The 27,496-nt window shown below is 43.9% G+C and overlaps 1 protein-coding gene across 1 annotated transcript in view; it reads left to right on the top strand.

The window, feature by feature from the left end:
- TTLL10 (tubulin tyrosine ligase like 10) overlaps positions 1-27,496 on the top strand; it is a 161,192-nt gene that overhangs the window by 104,921 nt on the left and 28,775 nt on the right. Inside the window, exons 3-7 of the mRNA XM_034753514.1 lie at positions 499-649; positions 2,918-3,124; positions 4,205-4,394; positions 11,385-12,046; positions 26,774-26,942. Coding sequence (XP_034609405.1) covers positions 499-649; positions 2,918-3,124; positions 4,205-4,394; positions 11,385-12,046; positions 26,774-26,942 — 1,379 coding nt within the window. The remainder of the gene's footprint in view (positions 1-498; positions 650-2,917; positions 3,125-4,204; positions 4,395-11,384; positions 12,047-26,773; positions 26,943-27,496) is intronic.

Below are 27,496 nucleotides of genomic sequence, written 5' to 3'. Positions count from 1 at the left end.
TCACTTCCTAGAAGGAGTAGCATCTATCGGAAGTATTTGCAATCTCACAGGTTGCTGTTCTCCCACCCTGTGGTTTTCCTATATGACTCTGTAAAATGTGGGTGGCTTGACCATGANCCTCCCACCCTGTGGTTTTCCTATATGACTCTGTAAAATGTGGGTGGCTTGACCATGAGCTGTGTAAACCAGGAAGTTGGAAGGTAAGCAAGGGCGAGGTTCTGGCTTTGTCTGTATGAGCCACACATTGGAGCTAATCAGGCACATCGAGCACGAAGGTCACTGTGACCTCCAGGAAGAAATGCCAGAGTATTCAGAGGCTTGGCACCTCCTCATTCGGGGATGCTGGCCGAAGCCAGAGCTAGAATTGAGTTTGGGCCAGACTCCGACTTTCACTGACTTTGCGCACTCCCCTCTCTAGAAAAAAAGTTTTGTCTTGAGAAAAAACAGACAGGGCTTGCTGCCGGATTTTCCTCCTTTCCTCCTTGTATTTTGATTCAGGAGGAACTGCAGATGCTCCGAGGGAAGAAACTGTCCATACAGAGCAGACTTCAGGATTCCGACTACCGGTGGCAGCTGCGGATGAAGTTTCTAGAGCAGGCAAAGAGTTACATAGGTGTGCCCTACGCCAAGAAGTATCACGAGCCGGGCAGTAAGTGCAGACCCTTTCAGCCCATTCAGCTTTTCCCTGATGAAGCAGGTGTTGTCACTACTGTCCCTGGTGATAGCCGACTGACAGTTCATGCCTTCCTTAGGCCACAAATGAATGGCAACTTCTCTTATAGACTCATAGACTCATAGACTTTAAGGTCAGAAGGGACCATTATGATCATCTGGTCTGACCCCCTGCATGCTGCAGGCCACAAGACCCTTCCCTGGACTCTGCCGTTGAAGTCCCCAATCCTGTGTTTTAGTGACTTCAATCGGCAGAGACCCTCCTGCTAGTGATCCCTGCCCCATGATGCGGAGGAAGGTGAAAAACCTCCAGAGGCTCAGCCAATCTACCCTCGAGGAAAATTCCTTCCCGACCCCAAATATGGCGATCAGTAAGACCCCAAGCATGTAGGCAAGAGTCTCTAGCCTGACCCTTGATGGCCATTATACTATTTACATACCATCGCTTGGTTTTCCTTGGCTACTATGTTTTACCATTAAATCATTCCCTCCATAAACTTATCTAACTTAATCTTAAAACCAGACAGGTCCGTCGCTCCCACCGTTTCCCTCGGAAGGCCGTTCCAATATTTCACCCCTCTGACGGTCAGAAACCTTGGTCTAATTTCAAGCCTGAACTTCCCCACGGCCAGTTTATATCCATTCGTTCTCGTGTCCACATTAGTACTAAGCTGGAATAATTCCTCTCCCTCCCTTGTATTTATCCCTCTGATATATTTAAAGATAGCAATCATATCCCCCCTCAGCCTTCGCTTTGTCAGACTAAACAACCGAAGCTCCTCTTCTCTGGCAGTTAACATAAAAAATATAAAGGACATAGAGTCATAATCAGGAGTGAGATTAAGGGTGTCTAATTTGGCCTGTCTATATTCATGTTACCCCATCTTAGACTCCATTATTATCATCATCCTCACTATGGTAGCACCTAGAAGCCCCATCAGAGATCAGAGGGCCATTGTGTTAGGAGTTGTACATACAGCTGGTTAGAGAAAGAAGTTAGAATCTAAATAAACAAAAGGTGGAAGGGGAACTGAGGCACGGAGCAGTGACGTGACTTGCCCAGGATCAGTGACAGGGTTGGGAATAAAGCCTAGGTCTCCTGACTCACACCCCAGTGCATTATCCATTGACACATGCTCCCTTAGACGTCCCTAGACTAACATCTACTTACTATCAGGCACCCCATCTAGGAACTTTGATTCCTTTGGATTCAGTGGACCAAAGAGGTCAAATTCTCCTCTTTCACCCCAAGCAGTTCTACTGACCAGACCATGGCTGGTACGACACATCTCTCAGAGGGACACAAAAGAGGAGTGGAGCAAAAAAAGCCAGCAAGATGTTTAGAGTTCCTAAATGTTTATCAAAATGTTTAAATGTAAATGAAAGGGGCATTTTTCATTAAAAACATTAAATGAAAAATTTCCAGCCATCTCCAAAGCTTCAATTCCACATACTCCACGTTACATCTGAAACATCTACATAGATCCTGTGGATTTGATGAGGCCATAGAACTAGCAACGAGTGAACCTTTTTTGTCAAGAAGTTAAGTTTGAATAAGCATCCAACAGCTGAGGTGATTTTGCCGAACCTAATCCAGCATATCCAAACTTCTTAGATCTGCAAAACTGGGCTGGAAATCTCACAGGATTCCTGCTATTTCCAATTTTCAGTCAAGCTGGAAATACCATGAAAAAAGACATCCTTGTAGTATTTTGGCACTTCACATTCCAGTTGAAAGTGCCATCCAGAAATACAGAGGCAGCACAAATCAGAAACGATGGAGGGGGAAAAAATACCAAAACTGCGAAAAGGTCCAGTTCAGGTTTGGTTCCAGAAATGGGTGGAGATTCTAGGACGTGGCATTGAGGCCTGTAGCTGGGAATTATGGTTTTGTCCACATTAAGAACATAAGAATGTAAGAATGGCCCTACTGGGTCAAACCAAAGGTCCATCTAGCCCAGTAGCCTGTCTTCTGACAGTGGCCAATGCCAGGTGCCCCAGAGGGAATGAACAGAACAGGTAATCAAGTGATCCATCCCCTGTCGCTCATTCCCAGCTTCTGGCAAATAGAAGAACAATATACATTGGTGTGCCTGCCCCTAGACAAAGCTGAATTATTGTGCAAAGCTTCCTCTCGCTGCATCTTTTCTCACAAAGCGACTCTCCTGTCCTCCTGCGGGATAAAAATAGAGGTTCCTTTGTCGTCTTGCTGACCTACTGGTGATGTACTTGCCTTGCTCCCCAGCTCCAGAGTACGAATCCCCACTCTTCCTGGATTGCTGTGGACTAATTCGGAGGGTGGTGCATGACTTAAAATCGGAATTTGGCTTTTGCATCGGTCCAGGAAATCAGGCGTATCAGTACGACACACTCCCCATCACTCTGCCCAGTGAGGAGCACATGAAGCCGGGAGACCTCATCTTCATTTCAGGAACGTACTTCGACCCAGACCGTAATGTCAACAAAGATATCTATCCATCCACCCATCCTCTATGTACCTCTATCTATCCATTTCTCCACCCATCCTCATATGTACTCCCACTCCCTTTCGTATCCGTTCATCCATCGTTACCCATACATATCACCTCTATCTATCCATCCTCATATGTACCCCACATGTGTATCCCCCATCCATCTAATCTCAGAGAGAAGCATACAACACAGCTGGGGCGGAGGGATAGCTCAGTGGTTTGAGCGTTGGCCTACTAAACCCAGGGTTGTGAGTTCACTCCTTGGGGGGGCCTATTAAGGGATCTGGGGCAAAAATCTGTCTGGGGATTGGTCCCCCTTTGAGCAGGGGGTTGGACTAGATGACCTCCTCAGGTCCCTTCCAACCCTGATATTCTATGATACTGTTACAGTAGCTATGAGCCACCACACAGGGCTGTGAATTTGGATTTGAATGATCCAGGTTAAATGAAGTAATAACCCTCCCAAATTTTTACACCTTTCTGGAATTAAACTTAAAACAAACGTTTTGTGAATTCTGAAGATGTGGGTTGGGCTGGTTTTGGCCATTCTCATGACTACCTTTGCAATTCCTGATGGAACCAGACCAGAAAGGTGCTTTTTTGGTGTGGAGATTTTCAGCCATATCTTTCCAAATTTTCAGTGCAATTGTGAGAATTTCACAAAAAGTTGCCAGTTGAAGTTGTTATTACTGGACGGCTGTTTGGTGGCCTGTATGCCATGAGAACAGGAGTACTTGTATGCCGTGAGTTTGCTGAGCCTGTTGGACAGGTTTTCACATCACAGACAGCCCCAATCCATTTGGATTTCCTCCTGGGAGTTCTTGGTGGGGGCAGTCTCTGAGGCGGGATGGATAACTGAATGGATATGGAGACTAAACTGCCCTCTCAGCAGCAAGGGTAATCCTTTCTGGTCAGGGCAAGACACACTGATTGAACAGTGACACCGTCTGTCAGTGCCAGTTCTATGGATAGACAGTCTCCAAGGCTGTCAGCCCAGCACTTCCCAGAATGCAGTTTTAAAGGCAACTTTGAAAAATGCAGTCACTTCCTTGTCATTGCAGGAAGGAGGCAATTCCATGACATTGTCCACGTGGAGATCTGGCTGGGGTCTGGTGAGCGCAGCCTCGGGGCCAGGTGGAAAAGGGGCAGACTGCAGATCTTTGATTCCTACAGGTTTGTCTCTCCCTCCTATGGAGACATGGAATATCACTTCAAGTCCATTGAAACTTGGCTCCAAGGCATCTGTGTCAGGCAAGTATCACTGGCTTTCGTAATATATACAGTACATATCAGCCTGGGATGCCTGAGGCTGGCAATCTCATGATCAAAGAGATATTTTCCATGTCACTTGCCAGGGTTTTTGGTGTGGTTCTGTTCTAAAATGTGACAGGAGAAAATGGCCCCTTCCTATACCAGGGGCCTGCTTCCTGGGCCAATCTCTTTCTTACACTGCAACCCCTTTATTCCACTCTAGAATTGCAAAGAGGTAATAATCACACTACAGTCAGCTTTCTGAAAACAAATGACTCAAATTTGGTTTTTGCAGCTTTTCGTGTCACCGAGAACTTTTTGATGGTGCAATTTCCTGCTGTTTTCATTGTATCTATACACAGTAGCCTATATCTGTATAGGATAGGATAGGATAGAACAGTACTTGCACTTCTATAGCATGTTTTAGTACAGGGTCTCTAAGTACTTTACAGACAGTTAATTCAACCTGCCTTCATAACTCTGGGAGGAAGGTATATATTCCCCTTCATTTTACATATGAGAAAACAGAGGCACAGGGTGTTAAAGTGAATTTCAAGTCAGAACCCAGAAATCCTGACCCCTCAGTCCTTCCCGTGCTCTAACAATTAGGCATCACTTCCTAGAAGGAGTAGCACCTATCGGAAGTATTTGCAGTCTCACAGGTTGCTGTCCTCCCACCCCGTGGTTTTCCTATATGACTCTGTAAAATGTGGGTGGCTTGACCATGAGATGTGTAAACCAGGAAGTTGGAAGGTAAGCAAGGGCGAGGTTCTGGGAGGTCACTGTGTGGCTTAGAACTTCCAGAACATCTCTGCCCTGCTCCCCCTCAAAGCACCCGGGTAAGGGTCATGCCAGAGTAAGGAGATAGAGGGAGGGAGCCTGCTGCTCTCTGGCTTTTCTTGGCTGGCATACCAGCACCTAGGGGAGTGTGACAAACTGGCGCAGCTTAGAGGAGCCTTGAGGCTACTTGGAGGCAGTCTGGAGAAGGAATTGTCCCATTTAGAATCAGGTTATGCAGCCCGGCCCCTCCTTTCCACTAGAACATTGCTCCCTATAGGCCCCAGAAAACCCCAAGAAACTGTTAGTCCTGGCCAGTGCCCTAAGGACTTTTCCGAATCCTCGCCCAGTCTCTCCTCCTGTTTGATCATGCAGTGAAGCTACAAGGCCCAATTCACAAGTGAGCACAATGCCATTGACTTTCCCCTTTGCACTCCAGTGAACTTGCCCTCAGTGTTAAACTGGGGACATCACATTCACCTTTATGGCAGCAGAGAGGTTATAAACACGGGTTCCTTCAATCCAGGATCAAGCCAGCACTGACCAAACACTAGATCAGAAAGGATTCATGCAGAATGACGTGGCCAGTAGATTTAGTTTTTGTATAAAAGCTTCTTCCCACCCTCCCCCATCACCCAATATATTCCTGTCTCTAAATCTCTCCCTCTTTTTGTGCTAGCCCGGGGTTTCCTTAGCTTCCCACCAAGTGTGGAATTGGCTCCCACCTAATAGCAGAAGTGCAAGTGCTACCTCGGTTAGTTAACTCATTCCAGTCTATCCGGGAGGCCAACTTGTGACCGCAGTTCTGTTGAACTCAGCTTGTGGTCCAGTGCTTTTTGATCACGTTCATCAGTCAGGGTTTGGTGCTATGCTATAAGCAGCATTTGATAAACCAAAAAGCGATTGTTACTGTTCTGCTGGCATCTGCTGTATAATTTTACAAAACCGCCAAGAGATAGTGCATTGGCCCCTTTCTGATGTCTCACCCTGCAGTATCTTGAGCTTTATCTGGGGATTCAAATTCAAAGTTGTTATTATGACTTCAAAGACCTTGGTTGCATCGAGAGATGCAATTTAGCTGTTGCCGCATAAATAGGCCACAAATTAGGATTTGAAATTCAATGGAAATTCATTCAGAAATGCCAGATAACTGCATAACAACCACCACATATTGAATCCTAACCCAGAATGTTTCATAGCACAGTTAGAAGACCAGGGTTGGAGGCTTTCATTATTTTTAATCCTAATTTTCTGTGGGAAAAGAGTATGTTATGATGATTTTTTTTAAAATGTAAATGCGTAATTTTTTTCCAAGAACCATTTAATTTCTACCAATTGTTCATTTCACCAGCATGTCATTGCATTTTGCAAAGTCACTAATTCTGGTCTTCAATTGGCAATCTTATGATCAAGGGGTGTCCCGAGATGAGATGAACTACCTGCTTCTGCTTGGACAACGATAGAGTATAATATCCTCAGATGGGGTCAACTGGTGTAGCACCATTGACGCCAGTGGAGATATGAGGATTTATAGCAGCTGAGGACCCAGTCCTCTTGATATAAATATTATCCTCGAGATTTTATTTGCCTTACTGAGGCAAAACTCCCCCGTGCCACTGCAAAGGAGAAGCCACTGTTATTATGCATCTACATGTAAAGGTAGAATTTCTAACTTCCAAAACACTCTCCAGATCAGATCCTTGAATAGGTCCAAGGGGCACATCGTGCAGGGTAGAAGGGTGTGCGCATAAAGGTGATGTAAAGCTCGTTTTTGCACTTCCCCAGCCCTGGGGCTGCCACATGCCAGGTCAGCTCCCCAGCCTGTTAGAGCAGCCTGAAGAAGATTGTAAATGACATCAGCTGACAATGCCCCCGAGTGACCAAAAGAGCAGCGTTGGATCAGCTAATTGGAGGGAAGCCCTGGCCACTTCCCTTTTACGTTGGCCATGCCCCTACGCTAGCTGCAGGGATTGAGGCAGTCTAGTCCCCACTACACTGGCTGTAAACTACTGGAGGATTCCCCTAAATTGGGGTGATTCTACAGAGCTCAGTTACACCAGCTCCGTGGCTAGGTTCCACAGGCAGTAAGGCATAAAACACCCACCCTGCACCCAACCCTCTGAGCCTCCTTGTTCTTCTACCTGTTATTTGTACTGAAAGAAAGAACCAGCCATGAGCCAAAGAACCACCAATGACCTCCACTATACACAGTTTAGAAACCCCCAGTATTTTAGTGCTATACATTATTCTACTAATTTGTGGATAAACATTTTGGGACAGATGACTACACGGTGATCCAAAGGCCTTGCATATACACATACGCACAGGCAAGTCTAATGACTGCCTACACAAACAGGTACTAAGCATACAGTTACATAATCTGAATGTGCCTATGTCAGTCGTTTGTCCGGGCGGTGCCCATTTTGAACTGTACCTACTGCAACATACTGAAAGGCATCAGCATAGAGATGTGAACAAAGTCAGGAGAAATGAAGCGTTGAGCAATGAGATCAGTGACTGCACTTGAAGGACAGGTACACCACAATCAAAATTCATACTGGCAGCCAGTCTGAGTCTAATTTTATCAGGTGATGAGTGAGTGGTGGTGCAGGGGGAAGGAAAGGAATTAGCTTTTACTGTTTGCTTTTGAGTGACATCGAAAGTGGGTGTAGTGTCTGTCAACACAGGTGAAGCCTGACCTTTCGAAGACTTGAAGATGACCATGGACGACTGAGTTGAAACAAGCCAGGCAACAGGAGTTCCAACCACCAAATTGGTTTCCCTATCTCTCTGCTACACATGCTCACTCTGATGCACGCATGTGCACCCACTCCAACAGCAGCCCTCCCGTGACTCTTTATCACTGCAGAGCTTTATCTAAAAACACACACACCTTTGTAGAAGTCACTCTGCATGTTAATGCTGGAACCCCTTCCACAATTAGCAACAATCGCTAGGCAGCTGTTGCTAGGAGACTGGCCCTTGTTTATAGTGCTGAGGGTTTTCTGAACCTGCCAAACAACTTCTTTGGAACCTGTGTATATAAAGCAGAGGCAGGTTTGATTTCAGAGCCACCACTTGCTGTTGTGAAGCTATCCTTCTCCACCCAGTGAGATAAGCAATCCACACTCTACAGCAGTGTGTCTGCTGCTCCATAACGCGATGGTTTGGTTCCTTTAGAAGCTCTCTTTATGGCCCTGCTAGAAGCCAAGTTTTCCAAGCAGAAGGAAGGACAGGGGACAGTGAAAGCTTTGCTGCGGCATTTAGTGTCTGCTGAGCAAAGGTTAGAATTTCCATTACTTTACTTCACTTTAAGATGCGTTTGTTCTCTTTGAAAGAAACAAAACAAAGCGGAAGTTCTGGTTGGAGCAATTCTAAAATCAAGGTGGAGATAAAGATACTGACTTATATTGCGCTGATTGGCTTTTCAATCAGCTGTACACGTGAGCCAATGGCAGAGTAGTAGTGTCAAACTATGCACCTACTAGAAACAATCTTCAATATTTTAATGTTCAAAATGAACGCTCGAAGAACTGATCTAAAACACACTGTGGCAACGTCCTTCTGTGCCTGTTCTCTGGGCTGAGTCAAAGCTCACAAGCTTAGCAGCCTGCTTTCACAAGCTAGTCTTCCTCACCTCCTGTCTTAAAAATTGTTGTGTAGTGTTGCAAGCTGCTGTGCATCACACCCCACAAAGGGGCTGAAGTGATCTTTAAATCTACTTTGTAACGTGGTGTGAAGTCCTTTGGGATGAAAGACACTAAATAAATGCTGGCTGGAGTATTATGGTAGCATCACCTTTTTCTTATGGCTAACGTTCATTGTACTTATTAGAATCTGTTATAGAGAACCAGAGATTTGTATATTGCTGTATAGACAAACTCGATGAAATTCTCATTTACATCAAGTCCCTTTTATACCCCTTGATATGTAAATGTAAAGACTGAGGCCATAAAATAGGAGAAATTATCCTACCAGAGTGGTAGGCACAGAAGAGTAATGCTTTTAGGGTAGTGTGACCAGACAGCAAGTATGAAAAATTGGGACAGGGGATAGGGGGTAATAGGAGCCTATATAAGACAAACCCCCAAATATCGGGACTGTCCATATAAAATCGGGACATCTGGTCACCCTATTTTAGGGTAAAGATTCAAACTGAGGCAAGGGGATTTGCTCAAGTGATTCCCCTAACCCCTGAGGACACTTGTGAAGACAATTTGTCTCCCAGAAGGCTATGCCAGTGACTGAAGTTAAACCCTGGGCATAATGCTGAGATGAGAACATACCACCCTGTTTCTTTCTCTCCATCCAAAATTTCATGAAATTAGAATGCACTTTAGACTAAGGATAGGCTCAAGGCCTAAAATCTGAGCTCTGATTTTGAACACTGCACAACAGTGATGTTTCAGACCTGGGGTTTTGGTTCAAACCCGCTACTGAATAGCCACTCGTGAAATAATAATAATAAATACCTATTATTTAGACAGCACATTTCCATCCTGAGAGCTAATAGCTTTTGGCAAACGTTGGTGAGCGTTATTAGGAGAGCGGATCCGAACATTTTCAGCTGAACAGTTTTCCATTGGAAAACGTGATTTGTTGACATTGAAACATTTTGCAGGAACATGTTGATTTCGACAAAATTTTGTTATGGAAATGAAGCATTTTGAGGATGTGGAAATGGAATGTTTTGACATTGTCGATATGGCATGTTTCAGTTTTTCATTCTGAAATTACTTTTAATTTCCATTTTTTAAAAGTTGAAATTGGAGTGAACCAGTCTGATTTTATCAACATGAAATGTTTTGATTGACCCCACGTGAATTTTCTTTTACATTTTATTTCATGGGAGATTTCAAAAAGGTTTGGTTTCATTCCAATTCAACGTGAAAACAAATGCCAAAATAATGGAATTTCCCATGAAACAAAAATTCTGGTTCCTGCGCAGCTGTGATTGTTATCCCCCATTTATAAAGGGGGAGACTGAAGCATAACAAGGCACTGTGATGTGGCCAAGAACACCCAGTGAATCAGTGGCAGTAACTTAACATTCGCCTGCTTCTCCCACCCACTCACTCCAATAAATCACAGCTTTCTTTTCAGAAGGAACAAGTTTTAGGTAGGTCCATTTTGATGCCTTATTAACTTGGCATTGTCATTCAACCTACCATATATACTCGTTCATTAGCCCGTTCATTTATAAGTTGACCCCCCCCAAGATGGTTAGGTAAAAATAGCAAAAACTGTATGACCCTTTCATAAGCCGACCCTATATTTCAGGGGTTGGCAAACTTTGGCTCCCGGCCCGTCAGGGTCAGCTGCTGGCGGGTCAGGACGTTTTGTGAACTTGGAGCGTCTGCAGGCATGGAGCCCCTCAGCTCCCTGTGGCCGCAGTTTGCCGTTCCCAGCCAATGGGGCTCCATGCCTTCAGATGCTCCAGGTAAACAAAACGACAATGTATTAGATATTCAATTCAATGATTCCATAGAGTTTAAAATCATCAAATTTTGGTGTTTATAAGCCAACCCCCGCTCTTTGATGCATCACTTTTTTACCAGAAATATTCGGCTTATGAACAAGTATATGCGGTATGTTATGTCTAGCTCTATGGGAGCAAATAACACAATACACTTCTGTAATTTCCCATTGGTCCTGCCTCTACAATAGAGATTACACAACATACTGTATTTAGCCATGACATTTATAAGTTTCCTGGAGGAACTGTCTAACCCAGTGGTCTCCAAAGTGGGGTGTGTGCACTCTAGGGGGTGCGCAAGAGGCTCCTTGGGGTTGCGTGGCAGGAAGAGCACTTTTTTTTTTTTGCTTCATCAGTTCGGGCAGGAGTCCGAGCGGCCTTTTTTTTTTTTGCTTTGGCAAAAATGGTAGAGCTGGCGCGGCAGGGTGTGCGTGCTCAAAATTTTTTTACTGATAGGGGTGCACGATCAAAAAAATTTGGAGACCACTGGTCTAACATTTGCTAATCATAGACTATTACCCTAGCTTGGAAAACCTATTTCCACACCTCCCCCCTTGCTCTAAGCAGTGTTTCAGTTCCTCAAGCCTTGTGAATTAAGCAGCCTTTTCTTAAACAGACTCTTTGCTTGCTGCTTTTACTCTAAACCCTTCCTTCTCAAAGACTGGTTACAGGCCTGTCTCACTAAGGTTATTTGGTGTCAGTGCCCTAATGGAAGGTCTCATTTGTTGTCTTCACAGCCATTGCCCAGAACACAAGTGGGCTTCCGTTAGAGAGCTTCCCGGCAGGAAGTCTGTCTTCTATCCTGAGGCTGAACAGCAGGAACCTGCTGACGATGATGGAGGTGGCATGGAAAAAGAAGGCGAAATGCAACTGAAAAATGAAGACACCGCTCCCAGATCCCAAAGCATGGCTCAGGACATAATGGGCAGGACCAGATTGAGGGAGAGCACCCATATAATTGCTGTGGATGTACAGGGCATCCCAAGAACTGGGTCTAATGTTAACAGAGAGGATGAAGTAGAAAGGGGGTTAGATACAGAAACTAGTAAAAACAGAGGACAGTCACCAGCGAGCATGCTGCTGGAGAGTAACCTTACTAAGCCGGACTTGGAAAGCAGTAACTGTGCACGCCCAGTTGGAAATTTGGGTCAGGATAAAGGTTCTGAGAAAGCCCAAGAACCAAAGACAGCGACAAAAGTCGCATCTGAGGCCAGCCAAGCAAACGATAGCAAGGAGAACAGTATAGATCTCAAGCCTTCCCAGATCATCCATGATTCTGGTGTAATTGCTGAAAATGCCCCTTCAAGCTCCAGATTAAATTCCAAGGGAAAAAAGGGAACCAAGTCGATGACAAAAGAAGGAGCTAAGCAGCTGGTTGGATCCTCATCAGCTGATACAGGTGAATCTTGGTGCCTTGGCTCTTAAATGTCAATATCTAGTCATCAGGCCACCTCGTCAGTTGGCATAAATACCAGTGGAGTTACAGCAATTTACATCAGCTAAAGATCTGATCCATAACCTTGTATGCAAGGTTGTATACAGTTGGTTGCAACTGTATTGTATACAATTGCTACCTCTTATTAACAACACTGAAAACATGGGTGTGTGCCTTGCCTCTAAAACAAATTAAGTTAGAATGTACTGTCAGTGGCAAACCTCTAGTGAAACTGAGATAATTTAAATTAAGCTTTTAAGTTGCAAATTGGAAACATGGAGAGAAAAATAACCTCTCCATTAGCAGAAAATGTGGGTGAAGAAAAAACAAATCTCTTCATTAATAGGCAATTTGGCTGAAGTGCCACAACATTTTCAGTGATAAATACAACAATCAGCTTTATCTTCTGATGTTTGCATTGTTAAAAATCACGGATGTATGTATATTAGCTCATTTCAAAGGGAAAAAAATTAATAATGAGATAATCTTCAGGAACATTTTGATCTTTAAGAAAGATGCTTTGACAATTTAGATGGAGTGAATGAGAATTTCAGGTAGGTTTAGATAGCAATCTGTTAGACCACCCTTTCTATGACAGTAGACAAAAGCAGACCCTAGGTTGTCAACTGCTGATGCTTTTTGTTTCTTCTGATAATAAATTTTCAAGAGTATAGAGTGGCAGCATTGTGTGTGTGTCAAGAGCAGAAGCGTTATGAGGCGCTTATGCATGGACCTCATCTTGATAGACACAGTTTTAGTTGCCTAGATACTTTTGAAAATCCCACTAGGTGCTTAAATACCTTTAAAAACCTGGCCCTGAGTGACCACAAATTCCCAATTAAGCGAAATTCAGAGATGAGTCTAATGATGTCTCAGATTCAGATGGAGTAATTTACTAGGCCCAATTACTCCATTTTAGGCTCCCTTAGTCTTCACTCCCACTTAACTGACAAGTATCTTTTAACCCCTCCGACACGTCTCCTTTGAATCTGCCCCACTGACTCTGAATCTAAGTTACTATAACTCCTGGGATGAAGGGCCAAAAGAAGGGGTGCATAGACTCACCTCTCAGCATAGACTCACCTCTCAGTGTGTCAGCCAGTCAGCATTGTTCATTGCCAGGATGTCCTGAAGATGACCCTTCAGTGGTGGTTCTTTCTGGGAAGGACAATGTAATGTCCCCATAGCAAGCAGCGCCCTCCAGGTTGGAGATAGGTTGGGTAGAGCGAATTACCAGCTCTATTCCAGTGTTGCCCCTATTCTGGAACCCATGGTTCTGTATCCTGGCGCTGACATGGAATCATAGAAGATTAGGGTTGGAAGAGACCTCAGAAGGTCACCTAGTCCAACCCCCTGCTCAAACAGGACCACCCAAAATGTATGTATCTGTCAGAGGAGCTTGCCTGAATACTCCTGGATCACCATAGTGGTCTAATGGTTGGCGGAGGATGGGATGAACCAGTACATTAAGGACCTGATACCAAACCCATTGAAGTCAACGGAAGTCTTTCCACTGACGTTCAGTGGGCTTTGGATCAGGTCCTAGTGCACGGGAGTAAGAGATCCGGATTCTAGTCCCTGCGCTCTATGACTTCTCTGACACTCTATGACACTGGACAAGTTACTTTACCTCTCTGTGCCTTAGTTTCTCATGTGCCAGTATTAGTATTACTGTGAGTCATCCCAAAATAGACATTAGATCCTTTGAGGCCTCCTAAACTGTAGACAACATTTGTGCAGCTATTTGCTTATGCTCACTTTTAAATTCACTTTTGCACAGGATTCTGTGTGTTCAAAGTGGGTAACGGCAGGCAAAGTATCATTTTAGATGCACAAATATGGGATTCGGCGCATGCAGATAGATGCCCATGAAGATTTGCAAGGCACAATTCAGAAGACTCATTTGGTATTTTGGTTCCAGTGGGGTTGCATGGGGGAAAGCAAGACCTGAATTTGGCCCCTCTGCTGTGGATGGGGTTTTAAATTAATAACTTGGATAGACTGGAGGATGTGTTTCATTATCCTCTCTTTAATAATTAGCTATCCAGAGATGCAAATCACACAAATAAATGCAAGGTAAAAGGACTTATGATTAAACGTTATGTGTCAAAAGATTCAAAGAGCAGGAGAGTTCATCTGTAATCTTTGTACGGAGACCCGGGGGATGGGCCACTTTGATCTTCTTTCTCTGTGTAATTATGGAATCTCCCAGTATTAAACAGAGACAGGTACGTGTTCAGCCTAATGGAAGAGTCTCCTTATCAACACGTCAATCGCTGCAGTTTATTTCATGAGTTCATGTCTCAGGATAAATGGGATTGTTCAAAATTGGTTAATTTCTTAGCAACCTAGCAAGGAGGATAAAAGAGCAAACAGCTCTAGAGAGAGCAGGAGTGAATAACTGAATGTTAAAAATAGACCTATAAATATTTAGATCCCCATTTCAAAGTGTAACAGTAACCGTGCTATAAAACTGCAGAGAGAAGAGACCAGCTTTCGTGCTGGACGCCATTGCTAACTAGCTGTGAAAACAGATGTGTCTTGCTATGAACATCTTTTCACTCACTCCTCATCAGCACTACTGACTAGCTCCCCATATTACTCCTGCTGATAATGCTTCCCCTCCCCCTGCTCTTGACCCATACTACCAGTCATGCTCTGCACACCCAGGCTGCTCAGGTAACGCTCCCCACATGGACTCAGGTCCTGTGGTGAGGGGTATCATAGAAAGATAGGAAAGATTAAATATATAGCTAAGAGTGAGAAGATGCCACAGACTTTCTGTGTGACCTTGGGCAAGTCCCTTTAACCGCTCTGGGCCTCAGTTCCTCATTGTAAAATGAAGATAACAGCATTGCCCTATCTCACAGAGGTGTTGTGAGGATAAACACATTAAAGATTGCAAGGCTCTCGTATGAGAGCCAGATACAATTGTTGTATCCATCTCTCTCCGTTATTTACTTCTCTATTGATCACATTCCCCACCTCACGGCAGCCGTTTTAGTCCTTCTCAGGTTTCTATACTTTTGGTCATATTTTCACACGCTGATGTAAAGAAATCTTCCTATCTCTATATTATCCAGGGAGCATGAGGCTTGTAAGAGAGAGGTACAGTTAGGTCCACATAGAGGCTATATTGATACAGTACCTCAGGACATGTTTGGCAACAAGGAGGAGATATAGCCTTGCAGCCATTATATGCTCACGTCCCAGAATTTGTTATTTTTGGTGTTGTTAGCTGAAATAATAAAGGGCTGGGGAAAACATGTCCCCTTCCCCCCCGTCTTCCCTCCACTCCACTGTTAACACCTATAGATATCCTGGATATCAGAGACTGGGTGCTAGAGATGACCTCATTTGAGCTTCCTAGAATTAATTATTAGACTAAATGTAATTCCCTGTGGTAACAGTTTATTCGCTTCACTAAGGAGGAAGAAAATTGACATCGTAGAGGTGTCTACATTTAGAGAGTGTTCTGCAGTCGTGGTTGCAGTATTTTTGTATTATGTAGTGTTCTGTAATTGCACATGTGTTTGTATTTTTGAAAAACAAAATGAAATTAATTTTTTTTAAAAAGAGAAGAACGAGAAGAGAGTTTTAGGCAGAAAGCCAGGAAACGCACTCTGTACTGTTGTTATAGTCCCAATCACGGGCCAGGGTTCCATGGCGGCAGGGGCTGTATAAACAAGCAATACAAATAAGGGTAAATAAAAAAGACCGTCCCTGCCCCATAGAGTTTATACTGAGGAAGTAACACACTTTGCTAAGTGGGGTGAAGGTAGCAGGGAAACACTAATAAAATAACCCTCAACACAATTTATTGTAGACTGAATGTGTAGATGACGCCTATGACACGCACATTACAATGCAGGTAAATACTTATAAAATATTTCAATGAGCAAAATCTTGGCCCCATAGAAGTCAATGTCAAACTGCCATTGGCTTCACTGGAGTTAGGATTTCACCTGTGAACACAAATAAATTGCAATGCACCATAAATTAGAAATACGGTAGAACAGGTAGCCTGGGAGAACAGTCCAAATGGCTGACAGAGAATCTGGGGTCTCCGTAGTCTGCCTGCTTCCTGCTTCGTTTTTCACTTTGGGGCCCATTCCTGCTTCCACTTAAGACAATGGGAGTTTTGTTTCTGCCTTTCATAGGGGTGGAATTATGTCTCGCTGCTCCTTTGCCCCTGTACTATCTAGGCCAGATCCTGAGTGAGTGTCAACTGATATAACTTGGTTGGCTTCAATGGAGCTCCTCTAATTACCCTCGCCCAGGATCTGGCCCTCTGTATTTGAGTTTTACTCTGCCCGATTCTCAGTTCTGTTTTTTCCATCGCATGTTTCCTGTGGATGCTTTTCTTCTTCTCCCTTCTGCTCCTTTGTTCATAGCAAAACATGAACCCCTGAGATCAAGTTGAACTTTCCAACCCACCATGACCAAGGGAGTTTGAAATTTGGCCAAACGAGTTTGCCCATCCCCATTGATGACACATTTCAGGAAGTGCCAATTAAACAAAGTTTCATCCAACTTCCATTAATGTCAACTAGAATTTTTCCATCAACTCCAATGAGAGTTGGATCAGACCCAAAGACGGCAGCAGTTCTAGGGTTATCTGAAAGCACATGATCTTTGGCCTCATGAATCATCAGAAATAATGTGAAGGGATACAGTGCAGCCGAATACCTCCTGCTTTACAGGAAATGGAAGTAATGTCCACTCAGAGCATGTTATTGGCTGAGAACCTCATATCTGTTGTGTTTATTGGAAGCTTCGTTAGTATAACTTTTTCACAAAATCATCTCTTCTTCTGTTTAAAAAAATGCTACTGATTAATCAGGAACTTTGTAGTCAAATAATGCAGCGTGGGTTAATTGGTGGGTATCCATGTTCCACTTGGTATTGCAAGACGACGAAAAGGTGTATGTTCAGGGCCCCTTACTCAAAATAATTTTTGCACACATATTGATTTGTATTTATCTGTAGATTAGAACTGCATAAACATGATAAAAACTTCTGCACGGACATTTTCCCTTTTCACTTTGGGCTGCTTCATGACCCAGGAATTTTGCTAGTCACAGAATCTCAAATGTTGCTCTGAACATTCAGTGGAAAAAACTCTGCTACAGATGCAATAGCCCGTCTGCACCCATAGATTATACCCCTTGCCCTGCTGACTTATTTCAACCAATGGGGTGGCAGCATGCAAATGAGAGGAATGGGGTGTTAAAAGGGAAGCAAGAAGAAGGTGGTCGATGTCATAATACAAGCATTCAGCAGTGAGTGGAGCTGTGCTGTTTAGACGCAGCAGTGGGAGAAAAAGGTGTAACTGTGGATGTGACTTTCCCACCATTCCACAATGGGCCGTGGGTGGAGAAAAAGGATTAGGGAGACAAGGAGGAAAGGCCGGGAGAGCCACCAAGACATAGAATGCTCACAGGGCAGAGAATCCAAAAGGTATGGAATCCGTGTAACTTTCACAGGTATCAAATAGATCAGGAAATCCTACACTGGTGAGCAGCGTCTTCCAGCAACATTACAACTGGATTTTAACTGCTAGCAAATGCCACAACTCCCCTGCCTCCTTCCTTCCTCTTCCCCTCCCACGCACACATACCAAATGGTTAGTGGATGATGTAATGGCTCATTTTAACAGCCTGGTATGTGAGGCTAAGGTGCTTCGGTGTATTATACAAACAGAGTCACAGTCCCACATGGAACAGAGCTGAAGAGCCAGAAGTACCAAGTCAGCATCACTAAACCGTGTTATGAAGCTAGATGGGAGTGTGTGGTGTAGTGGATAGAATAGGGGCATATAAATCAGGCCCTTTCGGGTTCTGGGCCTGGCTCTGTAACCTGGGATAAAACATCTCTCCGAATCTGTTTCCTTATCTGTGAAATGGGAATAATACTTCCCTACCTCACTCAGGGGGGTTGTGAGGGTTAATTAACTTAAACAGAACAGCAGCATGTAATTATAATAAACAAATTTTGCTATTAACAGCTTGACGGGGGGGCTAGAAGAAGTTCTGTTGTGAAATACAAGGGGTCGGGGGTGGGGGCGGACTGGAGAACTTTTGGCAGAAGGAGGCAACCCAGCAAGAAAAAAAATCATAAAAATACCAAATCAGAGAGGAGAGCCTGGAGTATTTTGGAGAAGAATTTAGGGGGAGCAGGTCCTCATGGGGGCTTATAAGAATATAAGAACGGCCATACTGGGTCAGAACAATGGTCTGCCTAGCCCAGCATCCAGTGCCAGGTGCTTCAGAGGGAATGAAGAAGGAATAATCCATCCCCGGCATCCACTCCCAGCTTCTGGCAATCAAAGGTCAGGGACACCCTGACCATCTTGGCTAATATCCATTGATGGACCTCTCCTGTATGAATTTATCTCATTCTTTTTAAAATCCCATTATATTTTCGGCCTTCACAATGTCCCCTGGCAATGAGTTCCACAGGTTGACTGCATTGTGGTGTTTCTCTCTTTCTCTTCTGCCCAGTACACTCTATTCTATCCATGGCGAAAGCATATTCATTAGAGATCCTTCTGTAAACTGACACTGTAAACACAGAGTTAAAAATGTGGATAAATTTCAAAGGGTGAAATCCTGGCCCCATTGAAGTCAATAGCAAAACTCCCATTAGTTTCACCCAAACATATTAGCATTGTCAGGGTATCAGATATCACAGGTTCTATTATAACGTGATATTGTGTGAGTGCAACTGGAGTCATAGTAATTATCATCTGCCTTGTAAACACACTTAGTCCTTTTCCCCAGCACAATTTATCGCTGTATTAAGCTGTGAAACTCTTTAGGAAACAACATACTGATTGGTCCCCCACCTCCAATACATTATACCCCTGGCAGTTAACCCAATTCTAAGTTTCTAGGCCATGTCTGACTGATGTCGATAGTTGAGGGAATTATTCATATATAGATTATGTAACGCTGCATGCTGCAGAAAGGCTTTCAAGTGGCAGCTTTCAAATAAATGATCTGAGAGAATATCTTTGGATTTTTACTTTTTCATTCTTTATTCAAGCTTTTTGGATCTGATTTTCAAAGGCAATGAGCACACATGACTTCAACCGAAGCCAACAGAGTGGCAAATTCTCAGCCCCTCTGAAACGGAAACCTTTTATATTTTATGGCCTATGTTTTTTATTTCACTGGAGGCAAGAAGAGAGCAGGGAGGGTGAGCTAACACCCAGATCCTAGTTTAAGGATGGAGCAGCCGTCTCAACTTTTTAAAACTCAGTGAAAAGGAGTTTGGGTCTGATGGGAGGGGCAGGAACAATTTGTATAGTGGGGGTCCTGAGAGCCATTGAGCAAACTCTCAATCCTGTATATGATGGAAACCACTTCAAGCCAGGGGTGTGGCAGCTCCCCAGCATCTCCAGTTCCAGCACCTGAGAGGGCGTAGCCAGCTGCAGTGAAGGCAGTAAGACCCTGATGCTCTTTAGACAGGGAAAATAAACACAGACTGGGTGTCCAGTCCAGGTTTTGGATAGAGATAGATGAAAGCCACTGGATATGAGTGAGGACACACAAGTTCTGGGAAATTTCCACTCTGAATCCAGAGCCTAACTTCATAACTGGCCCACACTCTTCGGAAACCTCATCTCTCAACACCCCGTAACTTTGGATAAGTCCAAGTCCCGAGCTGAACTTTGCAGTTCAGGCAACTCTCTATTTTGATACTGACCTGGTTGTTCATATGAAGTTCAGTCTCCATGGCCCATTCACTCCTTGGTCTTTTCGGCTGAGATAGCAGATAAGAGGGACAAATGCAGTGGTGGCTTTTTGTGATGTGGACACCTGGGCACAGAGAATGGTACTGGACAGAGACCACCAACTCTTTTCACATAAAATAGATCACCACTGGGGAAAGGCCTTTGGACAAGATTCACAGGCCTGGTCAAGATTCAGCCTCCCCAGAGATGAAAGGATCCAGGTCCTAAGCCAATGAATTCCTTTGCGTCAATTAATTGCTTCTCCTGATAACCTGTTTTGGAGAGTGTGTTTGAACAAGGGGAAGGTTAATCAGCTAGAAATTGTCCACCGAAAAGGTGTTAGTTTGTATTCAAGTTGGTTGATTGCTTTTTTTTTGTTGATAGTGACAATATGGTATGTGGCATTCGAGTGTTCTGTTTTGTTAGGGCTACACACAAATGCTGCATCATTAACTGGTATTGTTAAAGTCGTACAAACCTCCCCCCAAGACATGGACAGGTATATCAGTCTAAATGTGCTTCCACTGCAATCGTTTATTCCCGTATTGGAAGGGAAATGAGATATACTGGTATAAGTCACCTTTATGCAAGTATAACTGATTTCACCCTAGGAGTTGTACCAGTATAACTATATTGGTTAAAAATCACATTCCTTTGGTGACATATTTATACTGGTACATGATCTGCATGCAGATCCAATTCTATTTGAGATCGGAAAATATGAAGACGAACCTTTCAGAGTTACTATCCACGTAACAACCCCTTCCCATCTTCTTCAGCCTAAATCAGAGTCACAGATGACATCACACTAACATTATGATCACTAAACCCAACTTTTAGATGTTATGGCTTCAGGGCAAGATGCAGATGCACCATCGATTGCCTCAACAAAAAATGTCTGCAAGAAAAGGTTGCTTTGCTTTCCACCCTTCTTAACAATCAAAAGGCCCCCATACTTTTCAGGTAGGAGAGATGGAATACCTATTGTTTTAGAGTATAATGCTACAAGTGCTGTGCAGATGAAACACCAAGGGCTTGATTCGCCATTGTGTTTCTTCCGTAATACAGCTGAATAATTTTGCTGAAGTCAAAGAGGTTTCAACAGTACGAAACTGGAGTAAAACGGTAGTAAATCAAGCCCTGTTTGTGCAATAAATGGTGGGACCTTAATGTTTAAGGTTTAGAAAAGATTTCCTTTTTTCTCTTTTGTTAGCCAATGCTTGTTAAAGAAACTGCATGCTCTCTGACCAGGAAGCTCCTCAGAACTACCTAATGAAAACCTTCCAGGTCAGATAATGTTCTCCTAGAGATCCTTGATTAGATTACTTGGCACATAAGTGTTTGGAGATTTCACCACATCAGTGACAATTGCTCCTTAAACAGTTAGGAGACAGGATTTCCTTTACTGACAGCAGAGAGAGAGAGAGAGAATGAATGTGTGCGTATGACCTAAAAAGAACAGGAGTACTTGTGGCACCTTAGAGACTAACAAATTTATTAGCGCATAAGCTTTCGTGGACTACAGCCCACTTCTTCGGATGCATATAGAGTGGAATAAATATGCATCCGAAGAAGTGGGCTGTAGCCCACGAAAGCTTATGCTCTAATAAATTTGTTAGTCTCTAAGGTGCCATAAGTACTCCTGTTCTTTTTGCGGATACAGACTAACACAGCTGCTGCTCTGAAATCTGTGTATGACCTGATTTTGAAAAACCAGTGTCAATGCGTCACTTCCCCTTTGTTTTCACCAGCAAAATTAAAGGCACAATCAATGCCAGTTAGACATGTAAATATTTGATTTCCATTAACTGTGTACACAAATATTTGTGTGTGTTGGAGGGGAGGAGAGAACCAGATTTTAAAGCTTTGGACCATATCATGAAAATTCTTAGTACACCAATATTGAATGCCACCCATTCCCCTGGGAGTTTTATATTAGCAATACACAATATAAATCCAAATATAACTGATCTCACAGAAAACACAATATAGTCAGAGCAGAGCGTATTTGAAAAAGTGAGTCCTGTGAGTCCTTGGTGGTTTCCCCAGGATTCACCCCTGTTTTACAACTTTAACCCTCCTCGTCTCCACCATTTACCTAGCCAAGAATCCAAAGATCCCTTTGGAAACATAGAAACGATGCATGCAACTCATTCAGTTTCTCTTCTGAGCAACACATGTTATTTCTTTCATCCGCTAAAGCGGAATACAGCTTCTGCAGTACCCTCAGTCCGTGCTCCTGCAAATTCCACCATCCCTGTCTGCCAGGAGAGACCATCACTATGAACTGACTTAAGGTCTCACACCACCATTCTCGTAGGCCACTTGGTCTATGTATGCCAAACCCCAAACCCTTGTCACGATGCACATTGCACTTCATGGGCTCCTCACAAGCAGCCCTTACACTCAGGCAAAGCACCCAGTGAAATATTCCCCGAGTGAGGACTTCAGGACCTGGTTCTTAGACTTTTAACAACTACAAGAAACCTGCACCTCCTGTGTCACTTGGCTGACAGAGAATCACTTCTGTTGGTGCTGGGATCTTCCATACACAAAGCTACAATTCTGATTAGTTCAGAGACACAAAGGAGAACCTGCTGGGACTGCAGCGGGCTGCACCCGAGCCAGGTTTTACTGTAGGGTGGCAGGGCGTGAGATTCAAAATCCTTGCTGGGAAGATGGGCTTTTTGAATGGTCTCCAGCTCTTAATCTCAATTGCCTGACTGCTTCCCCAGCACACACAGGAAGAGCTCCCACCCATTAGCCACAAAATCTGCCTGTGAGAAAAAAGGAGTAGCGGCTTCGGATGTATTCTACACACCCACACGTAGCCCTCTGCACAAACCACCGCTGAGAGGAACACGAATAATTGGTGCAGCAGGACGGTGTGCATACATGATGGCCGCCCTCCGGGCCAGCACACCAGGGATTTCCAGAGCTAACTGCAGGAGCTGCTACAGCTTGAGCTAAAGGGTCAAGGCACTGTAGCTGGGGGCTGTAACAACTCATCTCCTCCGTGGATCAGCACAGAGGGGGACCGATCACACCCCAGTGAGTGACACTTGGAAGCCACTGATGGGGCAATAGGGTCTCTATATAAACATCATTCCTGCTCCTCAAATGCCCCACACAACTCTTGGCATAGGGGGCCAGAGGCAAGCATTGGCCTTTTCCTGGATTATTTTTTTAGGGGGGGAGTCAGGTGGACAACTCAGCCCCTTCGCTCTGCACTGCACACAGGTGGTTTTTTTTTGGTGAGTGTGTATGTTCTGCACCGTGGCAGAATTAAGCCCTACATGTGCTGTAAAGTATACACAGAAGAAAGGATAGCAATAGTAGAGATGGCTTTTATCTGGAATAATGAATTGAGTGGGAGAGCTGTGGGCACAGTCTCACACCTCTATAATAATGCCTTTCCCATAAGCTGTATCCTTCAGCCAGCAAATGGCAAATATTTGAAAACAAATATGTTTAATGTGTCAGGAGACTGTCCAGCGGCCACGAAACAAACAGTATGAACCCAGGACTGGGCCAGGCACTTAGGTCTTCTGCCTTCAGAGGCAAGAGTTTGACTTCTAATAAAAACATCAGCCAAAAATTCACTTTGTGATCGCCCTGGACCCTTGAGGCCACCAGCGTCTGGAGGTTTTGCAGGGCTGACCAAGTGCCATGCCCACCTATGACCCAGCCTAACTGAGAATGAGAGAGTCATAATGTTAATTCCAAACTCTTTACCAGGGATTTATTCAGTCCTTGCTTTGGCAAAACTCCTAGTGGGCTTAATTCTGAAAATCTTCATTCACAGCAGTCATTCCTTGCTCGGGTAAATTCCATTACATCAAGGAGACAGATTAAGGACTAAATTACAACCTGCATCTCTGGGCCACACCTGTCCCAGGGTTGGTCCTTACCTGTCCCAGGGTTGGTCCTCTTTCCTGTCCATCCCATTGTATTGTCTCTGGCTACTGACCATTTGCTTGCCTGCCCTTGCTGTCTCTGACCTCCTCCTCTTTCTGCGCCTAGCCACTCATGGCAACAGAAGGAGCAAGTGGGTGCTTTTAGTGGCATTCCTGGACAACACACCTACCCTGCTGCTGTGCAAGGGGTCACAGATGTGAACTTTTTGACTGCAAGGTGTTATCCTGTATCGAAGAACTAGAGATGGGCCAAACCCAGGATCTGAACGCTCCTGGACTTTTGGGAAATTCTGCTCTGGGTCCTGATCTGAATGATGGAGCTAATCTCCAAGGAAAGTATCAGGTGTGGCTTACTCCCATAATGCTGGGTCACCAGTGGTAAGTGACATTTAGCATTAACAGGTTCATCTCTGTCTTCTTTGTTCACAGATTCCACATATTTAGGAAGCAGCAAGTTCAGGTGTATTTTCGGAAAGGAATTGCTGAAAATCATGGGCATTAAGAACAAACGCAGTAGGAAACCCTCTCCTTTCCCTCCTTCTGTTCTTTCTTCGTACTTATTAGATGGCATAATAAATAAATAATAATAACAACAAATTGTGATTGTTAGATGCATGTATAAGATACCCATCACCATAGTATCTGGGTGTAATTTATAAGGTGCAAAGCTCAGTGTCTTAACATTTCCAAATTAAGGAGATGATAAACACAGGAACTTATTTTTCCAAATCCTTGGCTAGAAAACTCTGCTCTTCAAGAATTTTGTAACAAGATCCAGTCACAAGAGTAAAAAATAACAATAATTGATAGTTTCTATCCAAGTAATTCTTAAAAGTACTTTCGAGGGTCTATAGATTGTGGATCCAATTTTCAAACGTGGGCATCCCATACTGAGACACAAATTACCACTGGGTAATTTACCCTGTTACCGTACAAATTACCATATAAAATGGGCATTTACTTGCCTAATTGCTGATGTGAGCATCCAAATGAAGGCAACTGCATTTGAAAACTGGGCTCTGTCCTTTTTCAGCTACCTCTGATTCCAGGGAAAGATGGAGGTTTTAATGTCAAAATTTCTGACTTTATTTAGGTTCTCATCTTTAGACAATTTAGACTATTCATTCGTATTATGGCTGAAGACCTTCCAAGCGGCCCAGTACTTTTATTTATGGTTTGATTCAGATTGTGATTGTTTTAATTTGATAATCTCTTAGAATCAGCCCTTCAACTGGCATAAATCAGTGAAATTCCAGTGGCGTTACATGGATTTACTCCAATGGAAGAGCTCTCCGTCCATCTTTTTTCTGATTTACTGGAAAACACAGAGGATATTATCCCACAGCTGCATTGTGGCTGTGCTCTGGTCCCACTGAAGTCAATATCAAAATTCCCATTGACGGGATCAGGCACTATATGAATAATGCCAAGAGACTCCAGGTTCTCAGAGCATCAGACATCGTTGCATTTATTAGGTTGCCTGGCAGCAGGGGTTCTGGAACAATGAGTGATCGGGTTTAGAAACTGTCATTGCATCAAGGTTCTATATCTGGTCTGTACAAAGAAGTAACTGGCAAACAGCCTTAGGTATGGTAGCTGAAATGCCAGGGCATTATTTCCCAGCGTTTTCTAATTATTCAACACAGGGATCCACCCTCGGTTATTATCTATTGGTACTATAATAGCACCTAGAGGCCTCCGTTGAGCTCAAAACCCCATTCCACTAAGTGCAGTACAGACACATAAGAGACAGTCCCTGTTACAAAGACCTTACAGTCTAGAACAACAATACACACAGTAGAGGGGATCAAAATCATTATCCCCATTGTTGAGATGGAGAACTTATGCACAGAGAGAATAAGTGACTCACACAGAAAATCTGTGGCAGAGGCAGGAATGGAACCTAGCTCTCCTGAGTCCTAGTCTAGTGCCTCGCCCACAAGACTGTCCTTCCCAAAATGGCCCAAAGTTAGAATTATGCCTGCTGATTGCTGGCACTGGATACCAGCCTCATTCTCTTCAGGAAATCACACTGCAGTTCTTGAAGACGGGGCCAATCTCATTAGCTTTGTTCTGAACATCATTATTATCCCCTGCCAGTTCATCAGCCTCTGAGCCTTAGTATCTGAGAATAAGTAACAGAACCATGGCAAGCCCTGACCTGATTAGTTACCAGTCTGAAGCGGGCTGAACGTTTCTCATTCCCACCCACACAACTCCTACAGTCATGTCACCCCAATTAATTCGTGCCGTTCCATTTCCTGGCCGCCTATCACTGAGAACGGGACCTGAGAGTTGTCACTTCCTGCATGCGCAGCGAAATTCTATAGGCTTCAGATAGACTTATGATCATCTGCTTCAAAGCGTGGTTAGACTCGCTAGAGTCAATGTCGTAACGTAGTGGCTTATTCTTCACTCCCGACCTGTGCAAAACTCCCGCCAACTCTGTGGTCCTGCATTTCTGATATGAATAATTGAGTTACAGGCATTTTTATGGTCCCATCACTAGCATACCTGGGAACCTTACAAGCATTAAACAAATCTATTCTTGCAACACCTGCTAAGATAGGGAGGTGCCATTCTCCATTTTACAGCTAGGGAAACTGAGGCATAGAGGGATGAAGTGACTTGCCCAAGATCATATAGGAACTCTGTGGCAAATCTAGGAATTGAACTCAGATCTCCTGAGTCCCAGCTGAGTGTTTTAACCATAAAACCGTGCATCTCCTCTAATCACTGTGAATACTGAGTAAGACTGTTACCATGGGCCAATGCAAATTTACAAGAAGTTTTTCCTGTAAATCTCTGCCCTGTTCCAGTTTTTTTTTATTTTGTTCACACATCCAAATATCTGCCATCAGTTTAATATCCGATCCCTCTTCTATCTAGGGACCATGCCCTACACTGGCCATTGAATAGACTAGACGATAGAACATCATATGTGCTTTTCCATTGCTAGCTTCTGCTGAGATAGTGCTTTTGATAGAGAAGACCTCGCTAACCTGGCTCAAGTCTCCCTCTTTCTAATTCTTGCAGCTGCTTCCAGCGCATCTGAAGTGGAGCTGGTGGATGAAGCCAAGTCCAAAGGGAATAAAACAAATCACAAAACAGTCCCTGAAGTAGATCAGCTGGAAGACAAGAAGGTGGAGGAGCCTCCGTCGTCAGGGCCGTTCTTTTACATTGGCGGTGCTAATGGGGCTGGACTGTAAGTCATTCTTCTCCCCAGAGACTTCTGTGTAGTTAGATTAATAGATTTTAAGGCCAATAGGGACTATTATGATCATGTGGTTTGATCTTCTGCAAAGCATAGGCCTTAGCCCCTCCCCTCGCTAATCTCTGCAGTATCAAGCCCCTAACTTCAGTTTAGCAATAGCACGTCTTGTCGAAAGACATCCAGTCTTGATTTCAATACTGCAAGCGATGGACAATCCACCCTGGCGCTCGGTAGTTTGTTCCAATGGTTAATTATCCTCACTGTTTATAAATTGAGCCTCTCTCTCGTCTGACTTTGTCTTGCTTCAACTTCCAGCCACTGGATATTGTTACACCTTTTCCTGCCAGCTTCAAGAGCTGAGTACTATCAGAAATCTATTCCCCTGCAGGTATTTGATCACAGCCTACAAATCACCTCTTAATCTTCTCTTTGATAAACTAAATAGATTGAGCGTCTTAAGCCTCTCACTGGAAGACACTTCCACACATCCCACCTCAAGTCATTCTTGTAACTTTCCGATTTGCCAACATCCTTTTTGAGTTGCA

The sequence above is a fragment of the Trachemys scripta genome, chromosome 19, assembly GCF_013100865.1.
Source record: "Trachemys scripta elegans isolate TJP31775 chromosome 19, CAS_Tse_1.0, whole genome shotgun sequence".
Taxonomy (NCBI): Eukaryota; Metazoa; Chordata; order Testudines; family Emydidae; genus Trachemys; species Trachemys scripta.
This window is presented reverse-complemented; position numbering and strand designations above follow the sequence as displayed.